Below are 19,974 nucleotides of genomic sequence, written 5' to 3' on the forward strand. Positions count from 1 at the left end.
AAAAACACACAACTCTAAGTCCAATGTTTTGATGTAATTGTTAGCTACTATTACACATCTCCAAAATGCCAAATCACCTCTAAAAGTTAACCATTCTTACAATTCAATCTATACTGTACAGTGATGAAATCTTAAGTTCAATTTCTAATTAAATCAAGCAAAATTATCAGAATAGTTAAATACTTATACATTTAATATTTCTTTCACAATTGAATTCAAGGAAATTTTTCTTCCAATTTGCCATCTAAATAATACAGATCATGCGATATGATTTAAAATTCTAGTTCAGCAGTTGTAACAGTACATTTAATGGTAGTGAAATCAATAACATAGGCATTAAGCACAGCCGTTCAACTGGACAAACTGGGGTCAATTTCTAACTCCTAAACTTGGTACTTCCATGCCTGTGGACAAATGCCTCATCTTTCTGTGCCAAAATGTCCTCACCTGTAAAATGAGAATAATAGTAATATCAACTATCTTAATGTGGCTGTTGTGAGGAATGAGTTAAACATACAAAGTTCTTAGAAAAATGAATGGCATCTAGAATATATACAAATACTTGGTATTTTATTGCCTGGTTATTCATTTTAAGCTTTACATAGGGTTGCAAAGACAATCAAAAATAAATTTTTAAGAATTACATTTAAAATTTGTTATTTTATGAAATTAAACTCATGTTTTAATTTATCCTTGGGAAAATTGATAGTTTCTCCTATGTATTACCTGGTTCAAACTATGATTATACATACACACAGAGATGTTATTCTCTCACTTATTTATGACAACTCAGTTCAAAGCACAATGAGACAGAGAAGACTAAATGTGAGTGTAGCAGTGGCATCAGAATACATTTTCTAAACAAAGCATAGAATTCCTTTGTGGCATGAAACATTGCTGAGGCAGTAAAATCACTGTCTAAAAAAGTGACTCTCTTAGCGCAACAATCATAATTACATATGGTTCCTTTAAACTGTGGCATTCAAATAAATGGAACATACAGAATCAAACTTACTGAAGTCATCTTACTGTCTCTAACACAAAAGGATAAACATACATCAGCGCACTTAATTTTAAAATAAAGCCAGTTAATAAGTATAACTAGATTGAAACAAAGAATTTCTAGGGTGCGGTCACCTCTGTCAGTTCCTTCTATATTGCAAAACAAAAATGGAAGGTTTATATCTAAAAATGAAAAACTTTCCACAACTTCAAAAATGGTATGTTTCCTGTGGTCAGAGCATTCCCCCGGTAGAGGATAAATTAATAAAGCAACAGATCCAGGCCCTTCCCTTTGAGATAGATGAATGAATGAATGAATGAATGAATGAATGGTTTCCCTTTGAGATAGATGAATGAATGAATGCATGAATATGACCAAGGAGAAAGAGGTAGCACTACAGCCAGATAGTTGGTGAATCCAGGGGGCACCGAAGAATTTGAGTAATTAGAACTCAACCTCCCCACAAGGTACTATGGCAACTCAGTACCCATGTCCGCATGTTGCCTATTGCTCTTCTATGTCTGTTGTTTTTTGGTGTTTTTTTTTTCCATACTATGCTCCATGTATTTTACAACTAGAGGCCTGATGCACGAATTCGTGCACAGGTGGGGTCTGGCTGGCCCGCCCCGATCAGGGCCGATCCGGCCAGGCTGGCGGGGGGAGCAGACGTGGGAGGTTGGCCAGATGGCCAGCCAGCCCTGTCCCCGATCAAGGTGGAGGGGGCAGATCAGAGGAGGGGCTACGGGCGTTTGGCGGTCTGGCATCGCCCCCTCGTCGAAGGGACAATTTGCATATTAGCCTTTTATTATATTGGATATATGGGGTCTGAATTCTAATGCAAGAGCTGATTTATTTTAATGGCCTTAATAAAATCTATAGATCTTTTTGTGGCTCAGTTTATATTCAACTGAATAGCAAAAAGGCCTCCTTTATACTTTCTAGAATGTAGATCATAACACTACCAGTGAATGATGCATTTATATGTGGTATCTTTTATTAATTCTTAGATGAGCAATAAAAATTTCTTATAATTAGTAAAATCACAAGGAATTATAACAATATAGTCACACAGAACAGGTTTCCATATATTTTGTCTTGTGAAATATCCATATTCCATAAAATGTTGTAGGTAAAATGAACAGATGTAAATAAAAACTATATTTAACATACATACAGAAACTATTAGATGGACCATAAGGTGATTTATTTGTAAAGTGAAATAATTTCTTTAAACTAACAAGTTCAGAAATCAACACTGGTTTATTAAATCTATAAACTCTCACCTAAAATTATTTATGTTCTAGATAGAGACTGTATCCACATGGATTATTTATATAGTATTCTTAATTCCTATCTACTTTTTCAGGTCCAAACCTACCATTCAAGGCTTCACTAAGCTTCCATGAAGCTTTCTTCTCTATATCTATGAGCGATAATTTTCCCACTGAATACATAAGGTATTTGTAGTCCATTGTACTCATCTGTAATGAAGTTGTGAATTTTCCTTTCTAATCCAATTCCCTAGTAGTGCTTGGTTCTTACCCCATTTCTGGGGTGTGGTCACCTCTGTCAGCTCCTTCTCTAATGCTGTGCCCCACCTTCTTAGTTGTATTAAGCCTAACCATCTACAACATCATTGGTGCCAGTTACTTATTTCATCCTAGTGTCATCCTTTTTTAACTTTAATGGGAAGGGTAACAGGCCTTCTCACAATTCTGATGAAAGACTGCACATATATGCATTCTTACACACACAATCTCAATGTAATTAAGAGCTAAGAGAGTCCTTGAACAGCTGTTGACCTAGACAACAGGTTATCCTGTTACCATGGGTGTTTCTAACTGTAGAGTTACTACTTTTCTGCCCCTATCATTGCTTATAAGGCTTTGAGCTTTAAAACAGGCACTTCACAAATCCTAGTAATTTTATTCTAAAACCTGGGAATATGTCTAGTCTCAAGAATCAATTTGGTAAACAGATTAAATTACAGCTATAAGTATTATCCAATAACATTTTTTAAAATTTTCAGATACAAATCAAAAGTTAATAAAATATTTGGAATATGCCTGGACATACTTAATCAAAACAGTATAATTCTATTTAAAAATGTGATGGAAAAGAAGACCAAGAGTCAAAATCATTAAAATTACATGATCTTGTTCTAAAACTTGGGAGCTTTATAAGTTAACTAGAGGCTTGGTGCACGAATTCATGTACCAGTGGGGTCCCTCAGCCTAGCCTGCGGGATCAGGCCAAAACTGGCTGTCCAACATCCCCCAAAAGGTTCTGGATTGCGAGAGGGTGCATGCCAGGCCGGGGACCATACCGGTGCATGATCGGGGCCGGGGAGGGATGCAGGAGGTTTGCCAGATGGGGAGGGACCGCGGGAGGGGTCCAGGGCATGTCTGGCCCATCTCGCTCAGTCCTGATCAGCCGGACCCCAGCAGCAAGCTAACTTGCCGGTTGGAGCGTCTGCCCCGATGGTCAGGGCATGTCATAGCGAGCGGTTGAGCAGTCTTAGCATATCATTAGCATACTACGCTTTGATTGGCTGAACAGACAACCAGACACTTAGCATATTGGGCTTTTATTATATAGGATTATCTTATCATTGTTATCGATAAAACAATTTGCTCCCAAAGGAAGTAGAGCTTTGAATAATTGGAATTACCAATGAGAATGATAAAATTGTGATTAAACTGAAACAATTTTGGAAAGAGCCAAATTCTTAGAAGTTTAAAATGACTGTCTGATAGGATGGAATAAATGGTTACATTAATGGGGTCTCTACGTCATCATTGATGGGCTACTCATTAAGAGATGGTGGAATATTCAGACAGGAAAAAAAAAACAAAAACACATCATTATCATCAGCCAAAAGAGAAAACAAATGTAGATGTTCTTGTGCCAACTGTGAAACTGCAGAGAAAATTAATGCCCATCTTAGTAGTAGTAAGGCTTTATTTTTCCCCCAGCTCCTTATATAGAGCTTTAGAGAAATAGGTGAGCTTCTTGACACAATAAATATTTGATAAAATTCATTAAAAAATATTGATATTTACTCAGTCACTTGTTATTTTTGTAAAATCTGTTTTCTATTCCTTTACTAGGACAAAGGCCAAATTCTCATTAATTTCTATATGAAAGACTGTAATCATCCCATTTGAAAGGTTCATTGACAAGCAAATCTATGTTCACATGTGCTGAATTGCAAATACATAGTGTTGGCCAACTAAGTAGTAAGACAAAGATTTAGGATTCAACTCCTGGTCAACAAAAACAGCTCATTACCAAACTACCTGGCACTAATATATTCTACGGGTGTATTTTTATTTATTTAAAATTTATCTGTATTGTTGAAAGTATTACAGAAGTCCTCTTTTTTCCCCCATTGACTTTTTCACCCTGCTCCCAAATCCCAGGCCTTCACTGCACTACTGCCTATGTCCAGAGGTTATGTATATGCTTTGCCCTCATTATTGTACTTTCCCACAAAAGTTGTCTATTACTTCCACTAACACATTTGATAAGGATCAGCTTCAATCAGTCATATATGTCCGATACCTTTTATACATCTTAAGTACCCAGGCAGCCAACCAGCCAATCTATAAGTATTCACTGAAGTCCACTGTATTCCCCTCTTTTGGGCACTAGGGAAAACAGTAGTTAACAAGATAAGCAAAGTCCCTCCTTTTGTGAAATCTAGTGATAGATAATAAAAAAACTAAATAAATGAGATATTCAGACAGTGATAAGTATGATGAAGAAAAAGTTTTGTGATGTTATACAGAGTGACACAGGCTAATTTACGTTGAGCAGCCAAGGAAGTTCAGGCTAAGAAGGTGACATTGACTGAAGTAACTGAGGCATGACTGTAAAGCAGCAGTGAGTGCTAAGTTGTGTAATAACCTTTGTGAGTTTAATAAGACTGCAGAGAAGAAAAAGATGCATATAAATTTGAAGATTCACAGAGGATGAGGAGCAGGATATTTTAACCCAAGTCTTACAAGTTTATTAAGAATGGATTAAATAAAAGATATGACAAATGAGAAAGAAGGAAGGAGAGAGCAGACTAATTTAAGTAAAGAAAAATCTGCTCTTACAAATCACACAATTACCCAACTTTTCACTCCTGCAAATGAACTGTGTATTATACAAATTTACTTTTCATCCATTCCACTCTTCTGTTTTACTTCCTAACTATAGTTCAATTAAATTAAAATGTACAGAATTTTTTTACCTGAAAAATGCTGTACTTTATGTAATGTTGGATATAGATAAGATATCTTTCTCTCAAGGAATTTATTGAGATAGTTTTAGCATCGTCATAGAAGTATCAGAAGGGATTAAAATATCACTCTATAGCAGAACAATAAAAAGAAAGTTCAAAATAAAAGCAGGATTGCAATAAATTTAAAGAATAGAACATAGGAAAGAGTCAAGTAACTTGTTATACAAAATTTAATATTATCTCAAATGTAACTAATAGCCCTGCGCACGAATCCGTGCGCTAGTAGCTCTCTGCAGGGCCTGGCCGCTCTGTGCCCGCTGCCCAGAGGCTCTCCGCGGCCCAGAGGCCCATCCGAGGCCAGGCGCGGAACACTTGCCTTGTCGCTGGGGTGACAACGCAAGCATTTCCCCTCACCCCCGGCCGCTCTGTGCACGCTGCCCAGAGGCCCTCCACAGCTGGGGTGGAATGCTTGCCTCGTCGCTGTGGCATTCCACCAGGCCACTCATGCTGCCTGCTCTCAGCAGCCGCCCCCCCGGGACTGGGGGACTCCGGTGAGGCTGAGAGGACTGGGTACCGCCATCTTTGTGATGAAGTGACAGTTGATTTGCATATTACCCTTTTATTAGGTAGGATAGTTTGTATATAACAATATTAATGACCCCCACCTTGAACATGTGTAACATATTTTTCAAGCAAATATTTACACTAGTACTATTCAACTCTAATTATATTTCTGAGCAGGCTTAGCAATTGGAAAGTAACATCATTATTATTAAAAGTCAATGTGGCCTGGACAGTGTTGATCAGTGGTTGAGCATCGACCCAGGAACCAGGAATTCACTGGTTCGATTCCCAGGCAGGGCACATAACAGCACTCAACCCCCAATAGGGGGCATGCAGGAGGCAGCAGATAGATGCTGTTTCTCTCTCATTGATGCTTCTATCTCTCTATGCCTTTCCCTTCCTCTCTCTCTAAAAAATCAATAAAAAAACATTAAATTTTTCTTTTAAAAAAAAGTCAACGTGCTATCACTAAAATAATTGTGCAAGCCTTTAAAGAATGTACTAAATTAACATTTTTTATATTAAGTAGTATATGTAAAGAAAGAGCATGTACTGGAAAAATAAAACTACAATCTTATATAATAAAAAGCTAATATGCAAATCGACCAAACAGCAAACAGACCGGTAGCTATGACATGCACTGACCACCAAGGGGCAGACATTCAACGCAGGAGCTGCCCCCTGGTGTTCAGTGTGCTCCCACAGGGGGAGCGCTGCTCAGCCAGAAGCCCTGAGCTGGGCTCATGGCTGACGAGCGCAGCGGCGGAAGCCTCTCCTGCCTCCGTGGCAGCACTAAGGATGTCCGACTGTTGGCTTAGGCCTGCTCCCCCCTAAGCCATCAGTCGGACATCCCCTGAGGGCTCCCGGACTGCAAGAGGATGCAGGCCGGGCTGAGGGACTTCCCCCCACCCACGAGTGCACGAATTTCATGCACCAGGCCTCTAGTATACTATAATTGAACACTATTAGTAAAATTTCCTATTATGACAAAATTATATCATAATTTAAGACTATTTGATTAACAGATTATTTAGTAGTTCACTAAATTATGATTTTTTTACATAAAATATCCAGTTGTAATAATGCATTCTTAACAATTTGGATAATACACATGTTCTTCCAGAACTGGTTGAGGAATCACACATTTGATATGTGCTTCAACTAATAAGCAGTAAAATTTAAAACAAAGTTTGAGCATTAATAACCCAAATTTTAAATATATTTTTATTCATTGTGCATTTTAATTTCCATATTCTTCCATTTTCTAAGATCTAAGCAGCTCACAATTTGCCATTTTAGTAAGATCTGTATAAATGCATTTAATATTCAAGATCTGATTTGTTGTCAGTCCTAATTAAAGTAAACAAAGCTTCACAATGAATGAATTTAATTACCTCGAAACTAGCATGTCTAAGAGGAAAAGCAAACGAGTACAATCTAATCTCAGCAAAGAGTATTTATGATCATAAGCTTTGTCAATAGCAAAGTGCACCAACTGTTCATATATCTGACTTCCAAAGAGATACATGAATGCTAATCAGTTCATTAGAGGCTTTTAGGTTGTGATATTTAGCAACAGGATATAGTAGCTTTCATGTCTATGGAGTATAATTGTACTCAGAATAAAAAATTGTTTCCAACAAAGCATCATCCTTCCTGTTTCTGATTTCCTGCTAGTTACTTTTTATGAGTTGCATACCTTTCAAGAAGGCGACATCATTCAACTTCTTGTACCATACGAATACAAGTATTAATAGGTCCAGAGATCATCTGCTGAGCATGACTCTGCTACACTGACTCTAAGCTCAGGAATTCATCTTCAGTTATATGTCCTAGAAATCCAACCTTCATAATTAGTACACTCACAATGGATTACCAAAGACTCTATACAAGCAAAAAGTTTTCTAAAATGCTTTCTATCTATAAAGAACAATAATAAGCACTTCCATTAATAGTACTTAATGATTACAATAAACTGGCATATATGAATATTTTAATATGATAAAAATGATTGAGAAAAAAAGCTAAGAATGGTAAAACTAATATAAGTGTGCTATAAAAAAATTTACAAATTTAGTTTTGAAAACCATATGTTGCCAAATGAGAAGGTACTGCAAAATATACTTTTGATAAATATATATTTCATTTTTAGTTTTAAAAAGACAACCATATCTAGTGGAGTGATAATGGTGCCCTGCCTTATAAAAAAAAGAAACTGGATAGGTAGGAAAGGTTGGAAAGGAAATAAATACATTAGTCAGAACTGATTGTTGCTGAGTGCATTTTTATGATATTTCCCCAGTAAAGATAGCTAAAATTGAAGTAATTCACAATTAAGCTGAAAGTATATACAAGAAAATCTATGACAAGCCAAATAATAATTTTGTGATATGCCAAATCTCAGGAGAGATAGAAAGAGGAAAAGTAGTTATTTTAGTTCAAGTAACTCAGTTTAAAATAAATATCAGGAGTGTCTATTTATAAGAGCTCATTTTAAAAGTGGGTTATCCTTTCATGTAGAATTCTGAAGTCCATATGGAATTTTAATAATGCATAGTAGTAATACTTTATTATAACATAGAAGATATCAGTCTCTAATTTCACAGAATGGTTTGCAAAGCAACTCAACATTAGTTTCAGGAAATAAAGTTTATTACTTCAATTACTCATTAGAGATTAAGCCACAGAGTTAGCAAAACCAAAGATAATTGAATTCAAAAGAAACCTTAACTTAAGCAGGACACAAGCCTCATGCTATTAATTTTCTATAAGTATGTACACACACACACACACACACACACACACACATATATATATATATACGTCAATTTTATTTTAGGTTTGGAGAATACCTGCACAAATAGTGATTGTGACAAACTCAATTTTGATTATAAAACTATGTAGTATTTCTAAAGAAAATAGTAAAGTTTCTGGAACACAAGTTAATTTTTAGTATAGGCCAAACCTTGAAATTAAGCTGACTACTCACACCAGTTTATAGTCTTTATCCTGAAATGTTTCAAAATATCTAAATCACATCATGTTAGATTCAAATTTCCTCAATTTGAGTTTTCATATCCTGTTAATCTACCATGAACTTCAAAAGGAAAAAGGACATGTGGAAGGGAAAAGATGAGAAAAAATATTATTAAAGTTGATAAAAAGGGAAAAAATGGAAATCAATAGAATACATTTCGGTATTGTTCATGATAAACACTGATAAATTTCCCTGCAAGTAGGTAAAGATTAAGCCTATAATGTGGTACTACAGAATGATCTCTGGTTATGCAAATGTACTTCAAATGTTAAATAATTTGTAATTCTAGTTGACTAGTAATTTATTTAGATATCAAAAGGATATGGACATCTTTGTCACAAACTTATCACGCACGTCCTCAGGAGGGGGAAAGGTTTCCAAATCTCTCTCAAGCTGTTGAAGCTGCCTTCCCATCTGCTTCAGATTCTTTTCCAGCATTTCTACAGAGACTGAAAAAGAGTATATTAAACGCCTTGAAAGGACAAAATTATAATATATAAAAGGTAAAACACTCTAGAAACAAAATATTTGTGAAAAACCTTACAATAAGAAAGTAAAAAATTTATTATAATAAAGGGAAGGTAAATTTCAGTAAACTTGTTAAAACTTTCAATTTTTAAGTCCTGGAATAAATTAAGTTTCTAAGACATTAGATGAAATTTACAGCAAACCTCATGAACAAACCATATTTAGGAAATGCTGTGTTTAAAATTAGATTTCTTGAGATTAAAAATGGCGGCAGAGAAGGTAGATGCTGCAGGAGACATGCTCCCAGGAACAAGCTGGAATTACAACTGAAATATAGAAAGGCTTCAGGAATAATCAACGGAAAACTCACAGGAGAGAACCCTGGTACCAGAAGACTGAAGGTGGAGACCACAGAGAAACTGGTAGGAGGGGCAGAGGCGCTAAAGGACAGGCCAGGCACCCACAGACAGCAAATGAAATCCCAGAGAGATATCTCAGCTGTGGGGGGAGGGTGCTACTCAGAACTCTGGGATCTAATCCCAAAACTGGGCTCCCTAGCAGAGAGCAGAAAATCAGAGGAGGGTAATCATATAACATCTAGCTGTGAAAAGCAGTGGGTGCTGTCTGCAAGGGAGTGGTACATATTTTCTCCTTCCTGTGATCCTTAAAATTGAGAAAATTAAGAAGAGAGTGCAGAAAATTCTTTTATCATAACAATGTTTAGTGTATTAACACAATCGATTAAACACAGGTCCCCGATATAGCTTGCTGTAAGTAAATATGTGATTAGAAGAGTTTATAAGCCATATGACCACGTTATGTTATGAATTAGATTAAAAGAAGTGTATTAGTAGCATAATAATAATAGTTGTAATGGTCATAGCAGTGATAATGATAGTAATAGCTGCTAAAATTTACTGAGGCAGGTATTATCTTAAGTGTTCTGCATTATTTTTTTTTAATCCTCACCAAAACATTATGATATAGATATTATTATTATCCTCACTTTACAGATGACAAAATTAGAGTAAAGTGGGTGAAGTAAAAGTTGAACAACTGAAAAGTGGCAAAACCAGAATTTGAACTCAGGCAGTTTAATGCCAGACTTTATTTTTAACCATTTAGCTGTATAGAAATTATTAATTACAGACATTATTTTATTTTTACAACCCCCATCCACCTATCTGTAACACATTTAAGTACAGGTATAGTTTTCACATAATGACTATTTTTGTACATTCTTGCCTAGTGCAATACTAAGTAATGCACCTATGACTAAATGGAGGAGAAAACACCCAAGCATTCTGGATGACAGATAAATATGCTGCTATATGTTTTTAAATGAACATCCTATATAATAAAAGCCTATTATGCTAAGTGTCCGGTCATCCGTTCAACCAGTCTAAGTGTAATATGCTAATGATATGCTAAGGTCACTCAACTGCTCGCTATGACATGCACTGACCACCAGGGGGCAGACGCTTCAACTGCGAGGGTTAGGTTGCTGCTGGGGTCCAGCCAATCGGGACTGAGTGAGATGGGCCAGACATGCCTTGCAGCCCTCCCACCTCCCTCCCTGGCCCCAAATCATGCACCAGTGGAGTCCCTTGGCTTGGCCTGCGCCCTCTCGCAATCCAGGACCCCTTAGAGGATGTCAGAGAGCCGGTGTCAGCCTAATCCTGCAGGCCAGGCCGAGGGACCCCACTGGTGCACGAACTCGTGCACCAGGCCTCTAGTTTAAATATAATGTGATTACAACCATTGAACAAAACCACATACTTAAAATATGATGGTTTACTCTACTGATCCAATTTAATTATGCACACACATCAAGTCTGGGAAAGATCTAGAGGAAGGCCTCATAAAAGTCTGAGGGATTCCCATATAACAAAAAGTACAAAGCAAACATTGGGAGGGAACATAGTGGGTCTGTTTATTTCTGACACAAAATACACTATTCCAATACTTACCAATTCTCTAACACCAACTGAGTATCTTCCAATTCAACTCAATTCGGACACTACCTGGAGTTAGCACAGACCCCAGAGGTTTAAGAACTCATCCCACAAAACTGCCCTCACTTCACAGGATAGTCCCCAGTCCCAAGGACTACCCACACTTCTGACAGACTGGCTATAAATCCAGAGGTTCCTGTGGTAGGATGACTCAATAGAACTCAGGAAGTAAAGAATACAACTTGGGAAAGGCCAAATTAAAGCCATGCATAGGGCAAGGAAAGGGGAGCAGGGCACAGATGGTACAGAGTTTTCATCCTGCCCCAGGTGCACCGCCCTCCCAGTACATCAATGTGTACACCAAACAGAAGCTCCCTTAGCCTGGTAGTTTCAGAATTCTTATTAAAGCCTCAATATGTAGGCATGGCTGATTAAATCATTGTTCGTTAGTGATTAAGCTCAGTCTCCAACCCCTCTCTCCCCTCCCTGGAGATCAGAGAGTGGACTGATAATTCTAACCTTCTAACCACATGGCTGGTAGCTCTGGCCACCAGAAATGTACAGCCATGGTAGCTCTGGCCACCAGCACCCCTAACCCCCAATCATGAAACATCCTGGTTCCCCTTCCCACCATCTGTAGGGGAATAATCTCATTGTAAAGAAAATACACAATTGCTTAAGAAACTTCAAAGGTTTTAGGAGCTCTATGTCAGAAACCAGGAAAAAGACCATACATACTACATGGATGGAGAAGTGCCTGGTCAGAGGGCAGAACTCCAGTAGCTGTGAGAAGGTGTAAGAGAAGTACATTTCTGATTCATGAGTGGTCATCCTCAGAGCGGTCTAAGGCCTGCGCTGTCCTCAGAGGAGGCCAGCTGCTTGCAACTGAACATGGAGCCATTCCAGTGAGTGAGCGCTTCGCAGTGGGATGAGAGAAGAAAGACTTAAGGTTCACATGAAAGGCTTCTTAGGTGATCTTTTGTGCCTTTTCCAACTCCTTGGTAGCCTGTGGGTCAGCAACTTTGTCCTATCATTGTGATTTGAAGCACCTTCTTGATGACTCAGTTTCCACATCAGTGAAATGGGAAGAATCCCATCTCATGTCTTTACCTCACAGATATTTCATAAAAGATCAAAGGCTATAACATAGGATGAAGAATTTTTTTCACTAGGCAGTGTTACTCTTATTCTTAGAACTCAGTAAGAAATGAAGAGCTTAACAATTGAAGTCATTAATATTAGAATCAAAGTGAAAGTAAATCACCATCATCATGCAGGGGGAACAGTGTTATGGAAGTTAGGCCAAAAAGAAAAGTTGCTAATTTCAAGAGTAAAATATTAGGAATGTCTGTGGCATATTTAAACATTTAAGGTGAACATCATAAAAAGTATGCCGCCTGAAAGAAATGGTTCTGTGGCTACTCTACAGATGGAAACCCCACGAAGCTATGACTCACGCTTCATCAGCAGTCTCCAAGCACATTGCCTGTACATTATAGTTAAGAGGACTTAGCCCAATTGATCAACTTTTCACTGTTGGTTTTTAAATAAAGGCCAAAGGACAACTGGAAGAGAGAAATGCAGGTGCAAATTCTAGGTTAATCTATATATATAAAACCGAACAACGAACAACCAAACAACCGGACAACCAGTCACTACGACGTGTGCTGACCACCAGGGGGCACACGTGGAACATGGCGGGCGGTCAGCCGAGGCAGGATGGTAGAGCAGGTGAGCGAGGGCACCAGACCAAGGCAGGGCGCCGGTTACTGTCATCAGGGAAAGCATCATGTGGTTACTGAAAATTCTTTGCTCCCGTGCGCTGCGGTCCTGCCTGGCACTCACACCTGCTGCTGGTGCCAGTCCCACAAGCACCCACTGCTGGCGCTGGCCCCGATCGTGGGTGCGAGTGGTGGCTGCCAGCCCGATTGCCCCTCAGGGCCAGCAGCTGCCTCTCATACCCGCTGCCAGCAATGGCCCCACTCGCACCTGCAGCCGGCACTGGAGCTGCCACTCACACCCACTGCCAGCCCCACTCACACATGCTGTGGCGCCCGGTGCCAGTCCCAATCGCTTGGCGCTATCAGTGGGTGCGAGCAGTGGCTGCTGGCCCCAATCTCCACCTGAGGGCTTCTTCACCTCCCCCTCCTCCTGAGAGGTGATCGGGGCAGCAGCTGCTCGCAGCCGCTGCTGGCACGGCCCAAATTGCTCTGCATCGTCAGCGTGAGCGAGCAATCAGCGCTGTCAGCGCATGGGAGCGGCAGCGGCGGGAGGGGCTGCTGGCATACAGGGGACCGCGGGCACGGTGCAAGGAGCCAGGAGGGGGCATGGAGTATGGGCCGAGACCCACCCCTGTTCCCACTGCAGTCTCACAGCTCACAGTTCCTTTCAAGGTGCACGAATTTGTGCACTGGGCCCCTAGTAAAATATAATCTACTGTTTTCTCCAAAGATTCATTTTCATTCACTGAACGTGGAAATGTAGGAATCGGCATGGTGGATAACACACCCAAAATTGTTTTGAATGAAACCAGCACAGGTGAAAATTATTATATCTGTAAACAACAGCATAGTTAGGTGTTGCTTAGGGCAGAAGGGGTAGAGAATGAAGGTCTGCTATTACTAAGAATGGTAAGTTTACCTCTTTCATTATTACTAATTATCTATACCTGGGATCTGTAAAATATTTCATATTATATCTTATCATGCAATTTTCATATATTTGGAAACATGTTGTAAAATTGATAAAGTGTGTGCATGTACACCTGAAATTATAAAGCATCAAGATAAATAATTTCATAAATATTTTGATTTTATGCATATGATCAATATTCAGTGTAATATGTTTTAATGTACATATTCTAGTAAATTTTCTCTGCAGAAATTTAAATAAAGCAATTTACATTAAATAATATTAAAAAAACATAGTATAGTGTTTGGGGTCATCTGATGGGTAAAACTAAAGAATATTTAAGCATTTCCTTAATGTTTTTCTTTTTCAGCAATATTTTTAGAACTAGCTCCTTTATGCATCTTCAAACATAATTTAACCACATTTTTCACACGTGTCATATTCTTTGAGGTCAGTGAATATATTTTTTTATATTAGAATCCGAACTACAGGAGAGTTTTAAATTGTCCACATGAGAGAAGTGTTAATTTACTGGTGTCACGACCTGTGCATGAATTTTATCTTTCAACTTTGTCACATTTTTTTTACCAAAAAATTAATCTTAGTTTTTATTCCTTTTCATGATTTAGAAGTAACAAAAAATAGTCATCATCAAACAGAGTTAGATTATTTTAAGGCAATTTCAACTTTTGCATTGCACTCAGTTAATGTTCAGACAGAGGTGATGTCTGTCACCTCACACATCTGTGTCTCTGCCCCAACACACTGCCCTTCTCTAATCGCCACACCTCAGTAGGCAGAACCATGGATTCTTTTCCTGTGATAGAAACCTAGTAGTCTTGACCCTTCTCTCTCTTGCAACCCTCAGATCCAAACGATCATGACACCCTTGGCATTTTACTTGACAACATTAACTTAAACACATCCCTTTCCTGCTTAAAACCAGCCAGTAAACTGCTTACATTGACAATGTGTCTTGACTCAAATCCAGATTCAGCCCAGTTTACTTCTAAAACAGAATTCTGCTTCTGCATTCCCTACCCTATTCCTCTTCATCCATTCTGTACATGAAGCTAGAAATAATGTCTATTAGCCTGTCGGCTCCGCCAGAGTCACTCCTTTTCATACTTTATAGCAAGAGTCAAACACTCCAGCCAGCCCCCTGGTGAGCTGCTCTCCCTACCTTCATACCTGATGATTATATCATCTTTGCAATTACCTCACTCTATTTTATTTTTTTCATGTGCCTTCCTCTCCCAATTGACCAGGAATTTCTTAAGGAAAGACACCATATTTTATTCATCAATAGTGTGGTGAAAGCCTGGGGTGGGGTGCAGGGGTGGGTTAGAAGGGGTCAATTGCGGGGGGAAATGGGATATATGTAATACTTTCAACAATAAAGATTAAAAAATGAAGTGGGGAAATACAACAGATTAAATATCTAGAAACTTAAAATCTAAGACAAGACTTGTCTCCTTGTAATTATGATAATTATACATTAGAGGTGTTAAGCTTTGAATAAAAATTAAAATCACAACTATAAATATTTAAGTTTAAAGCAATGACGAATATAAGCTTTCTGTAATATGATGGCTTCAATGATTTACCAGGTTAAAATTTCAAATAACAAGAGAGAGTAGAGATTATTACACACATTTAAGTAATCTTTGTAATTAAATAATAATCGTCTGTGAATATGTCCTGGAGTAGTTGGTTATTATTTCATACCAAGCTTACAAAGAATGTCATTCACTGTTAGGTATCATGACATATTCCAGAGAAGTTGATTTCTTTAAAGAATGCTTAAACAACTTATTACTGATACCACTGAAATAATCTGGTTATTGTTTAACCGGAAAGGAATGAAGGAAGACTAGATGATATAGGATGCCATTTATACAGCTCTGTCGGGAAGCTGCAATTAACACTCTCCAAGTCTGTTCCCAGCTGATCGATGGGGGAAGGGACTGGATAAAGTCAGTCTGGATACATGCCCAGTAAGGTCTGAGTGATGTGGGAAGGTGCTTACCTATCTGTCAATCACACCTGGGAGCAAGTCAATGGTCAGAATGGCCACTGCAAGGGTGCCAAACCTGAATATTTAAGCTCCTAGACAAAAGAGTGCACTCTCTTGACCTTTGGCCCTCTGGCCCTCTTAGGACTCCTGTTGTGGGGGGTGTCATGCTCCCCTACACCCACCTGAGCCGTGGCCATTTGGAACCCACACAATGGTGTAATGGACTTTAATTCAACCTGATGCTGAACTAGCCAGGCTGCAACATGGAATGGAAGCTCTAGACCAGTGATGGCGAACCATTTGAGCTCGGCGTGTCAGCATTTTGAAAAACCCTAACTTAACTCTGGTGCCGTGTCACATATAGAAATTTTTTGATATTTGCAACCATAGTAAAACAAAGACTTATATTTTTGATATTTATTTTATATATTTAAATGCCATTTAACAAAAAAAAATCAACCAAAAAAATGAGTTCGCGTGTCACCTCTGACATGCGTGTCATAGGTTTGCCATCACTGGCCTACACACTGGCCTCTTTCAGGACTGACTTAAAGGAAATGGGACACTGGAAACTGAGGACTATACTTCACACAAAGAGTCTTCTACCACATCTTCTTCTCCCATAAGGGCTTCTGAAAGTGCTTATTTCAGTGTTACCCCAAGAACCCCGCTAGCAATGGAGGAATCCCACTTGTGTACTCCTCTGATAGCATTACCATAAAATAATTTATTCATTCAACCTAAATTAACCTTCCTACACTCACCAACACAATTGTTTTGTAAAGGAAACTAGAGGCTATAGTATTTCAGGCTCCCAACAAAATAATTTTTCCTATATGATGTTAATAATAAAGGTATTTTATAAAACTACTAGAGGCCTGTTGCACGAAGAGATTCGTGCAATAGGCCTTCCCTTCTCCTGGCTGCCGGCACCGGTTTTCCTCCGGCACCCGGGACCCAGGCCTTCGCTCCGGCTGGAGCTGCCGTCCATCTTCCGTCTTCGCGGCCCCGGCCAGAGCCGCCTTCCATCTTCTGTCTTCGCGGCTCCAGCTTGCCTTCAGTCTTCGCTTCACCACTTGGAGCCTACGTATGCAAATTAACCGCCATCTTTGTTGGCGGTTAATTTGCATATTGCGCTGATTAGCCCATGGGAGGCGTAGCGAAGGTATGGTCAATTACCCTGTTTGTCTGTTATTAGATTAGATTAAGAATATTTTATAAATGCCAGTTATAAATAATGAATTAGATGCACAAAAACGTCAGTTAGCATTAAAAAATTCTTACTCTTAAGTAGGCCTATAACAAAATCTCAGTTCTAGAATACCATTATAAAACCTACTACTATTTTGAAAATATATAAATTGAAACAAGATGGTAAAAAAGCACAAACTCAAAATAAATTGCAGCTTAGTTCATAACAGAAAAACATAAATTGAAAGAAGCAATGCTGAGCGAGTAGCCAGTTATCCTCACCAAGTGGCCCACCCTCCTCTGCTCAGCTTTTCTTTCTTCCCATTGTCCTGATTATTGCCTTGCCCAATGAATTTTCTATACTCTGGACAGTGAGGGGTTTGCTGTTATTGCTAACATCAAACTGCAAGAGAACTGCCTATATTTGGTGGGAACCTGGAGAGAAGAAAGGTAGAAGGCAAGCAGAGGAAATGATGGGCACAGCCAATGAAAGGGCGCCAGCCATTTCTGTTGTCCCATTTCACTCATGCTGGGGAGAAATAAGCAGCCTTGCCTTCCTCAACTATGCAGAGGTTTGAAGGCAAAATAGCTTTTTAGAAGAGAAAACAATATTAGTGGGAGAAGCCTATCTAATAGAAAATCATGCTTTCCTATAATTATTTGAGAATTCCTTGTTATAAATAAGATGTTTAAGAACATGGTAAATAGCCCAGCCACCGTGGCTCAGTGGTTTTGCATCGACCTATGAATCAGGAGGTCACAGTTCGATTCTCGGTCAGGGTACATTCTCAGGTTGCAGATGGGGCATGCCAGAGGCAGCCAATCAATGATTCTCTCTCATCATTGATGTATCTTTCTCCCTCTCCCTTCTTCTCTGAAATCAATTAAAAAATATATAAAGATTTTTTAAAAAGAGGATGTATATTTATAAAAGCCAAGTGACACCAGAATGACGGTTGCTATGACGCACACTCGGGAAGGCCAACTGGCCCAATCGGGGGCGGGGCCGGGCAGCCAACCTCCTACAGCCCCTCCCCCAGCTGGCCCCGCCCCGATCCCGTCCCCCATCGGGACGAGCCAGCTGGACCCCACCTGTGCACAAATTCATGCACCATGTCTCTAGTGGTAAATAAATGTTAAACCAGGGGTCCTCAAACTACGGCCCGCAGGCCACATGCAAATATAAATATTGTATTTGTTCCCGTTTTGTGTTTTTACTTCAAAATAAGATATGTGCAGTGTGCATAGGAATTTGTTCATAGTTTTTTTTTTAAACTATAGTCCGGCCCTCCAACAGTCTGAGGGACAGTGAACTGGCCCCCTGTTTAAAACGTTTGAGGACCCCTGTGTTAAACAAAAGAGGTCCATAATATGGGGGTTTGTAACAGCATTCAAAATGTTCCCTCAGGAAAATGGTTTTGTGTGCATGTGTATGCCAGGGAGGTTTTAATGTGGTCCATACTAAATATTAAGCATAAAATGACAGATTTGCAAATTCTGAGGTGAGTTTTCATAAATGGCTACTGGAGACCATGCAGCCTAACAAGTCCTGAGCTGCACATCTCTGGACCTGAAAAATTCCAAAATTGTTCTCCTGTCTAGATCTTTACTCCTACATCTCAGTTGATGACTGGTGTTATGACTCCTCTCTTTTTCTCATACCCCACACACCAATCATACTGGAAATCCTGTTGGTTCTACCTTCATTGTAAACTTATTGTCTAAATCCTTCTTACCACACTCGCTACCTCATCCTGGCCAACATTATATCTCCCTGCATTATTATTACAGCATCCTGACAGTTTCACTTCTTCTACCATTGTTCCTCTACATTTCCCCCACCTCCACAATAGCCAAAGCAATCCTTTGAAAATACCAGCCAGATAGCATTTTGTTACAGGATAGTGAGAAGCTAGAAAAATAGAGAAACTGAGACAAGAAAATTAAACAAGGCCAAACAGATTGGAGCTAGCTAGCAAATAACAATCCATTATCTTTCCCAAACCAAGGACACTTGAGAGCAAATGGTTAAAAGCATCTCCAACTAAAGAATGCAGGAAAAGGGGGGGGGGGGGGGTGGGGGGCAGCTTTAAACTAAGAAGCCAGCAGTCTCAGGGCTTGGCAAGATAAAATTGCCAGGTGCTTCTCATGAATTTTGGGAAAGCCATAACAAAGTAAAAGGGGAACCTTGAGAGTTAATCTGTACCAAGATACCCAGCAGAGGAATTTTAATACCTATAGACAGAAGGGTATATAACCCCTTGAGCCACCCCCAGTGCACTCACTTACCAAATTACTTGGGAAGTCTATCTGGGCCTTATAGGCCAGTTGTATTTTGATAGATTTGTTTGCCTTGCTTTTTTTTTTTCTTTAATAAATTTACTAACTTCACTTCTTTAAAAATTGGCTTTACTACAATGTAGTTGTTCAGGGTGACTCATTTGAAGTCTTTTTAAGAAGAGGAGGAGGGGAGCGCCCTCTCCCTTCAACTCAGGGGGCTGTCCCATACATCTTTCCTGGTATCTGTGGGATGCCTGTCACAATTCTTCTACTCAAAACCCTTCCAAAGTTTCCCATCTCAGAGTACAGGCAAATCCGTACACAATGGCCAATCATGTGCTATAGCAGGGGTGGGCAACCTTTTTGTGAGTGCATGCCAAAACCAGCAAAATCTCTGACTCAAAATTCTTCTGCGTGCCAACCCTAATTTTTTGAGAACATGTTATACCTACTTGATATCTCTTAAGGTGTACGTATGTGAAGAACCTTGAAGAAATAATAAAATTCATTCGAGCGACAAAAACACAGTATAAGATGATGAAAAATACATTTATTTTTTAATGTATACATGTACACTGATAGTCCGACAGAAAACTT

The 19,974-nt window shown here is 39.1% G+C and overlaps 1 protein-coding gene and 1 long non-coding RNA gene across 2 annotated transcripts in view; both read right to left on the reverse strand.

Annotated features, from left to right (window-relative positions):
- The window catches only part of DIAPH3 (diaphanous-related formin 3), a 505,494-nt gene that overhangs the window by 179,708 nt on the left and 305,812 nt on the right, over positions 1-19,974 (reverse strand). Inside the window, exon 22 of the mRNA XM_005872674.2 lies at positions 9,160-9,284. Coding sequence (XP_005872736.1) covers positions 9,160-9,284 — 125 coding nt within the window. The remainder of the gene's footprint in view (positions 1-9,159; positions 9,285-19,974) is intronic.
- On the reverse strand, positions 7-8,897 carry LOC106727202. Its single transcript, XR_001363380.1, has 4 exons — positions 8,788-8,897; positions 7,498-7,630; positions 5,244-5,362; positions 7-447 (listed from the first exon to the last, which is right to left on the reverse strand). It is a non-coding gene; the product is annotated as an uncharacterized LOC106727202 (long non-coding RNA).

The sequence above is a fragment of the Myotis brandtii genome, unplaced genomic scaffold (assembly GCF_000412655.1).
Source record: "Myotis brandtii unplaced genomic scaffold, ASM41265v1 scaffold388, whole genome shotgun sequence".
Taxonomy (NCBI): domain Eukaryota; kingdom Metazoa; phylum Chordata; class Mammalia; order Chiroptera; family Vespertilionidae; genus Myotis; species Myotis brandtii.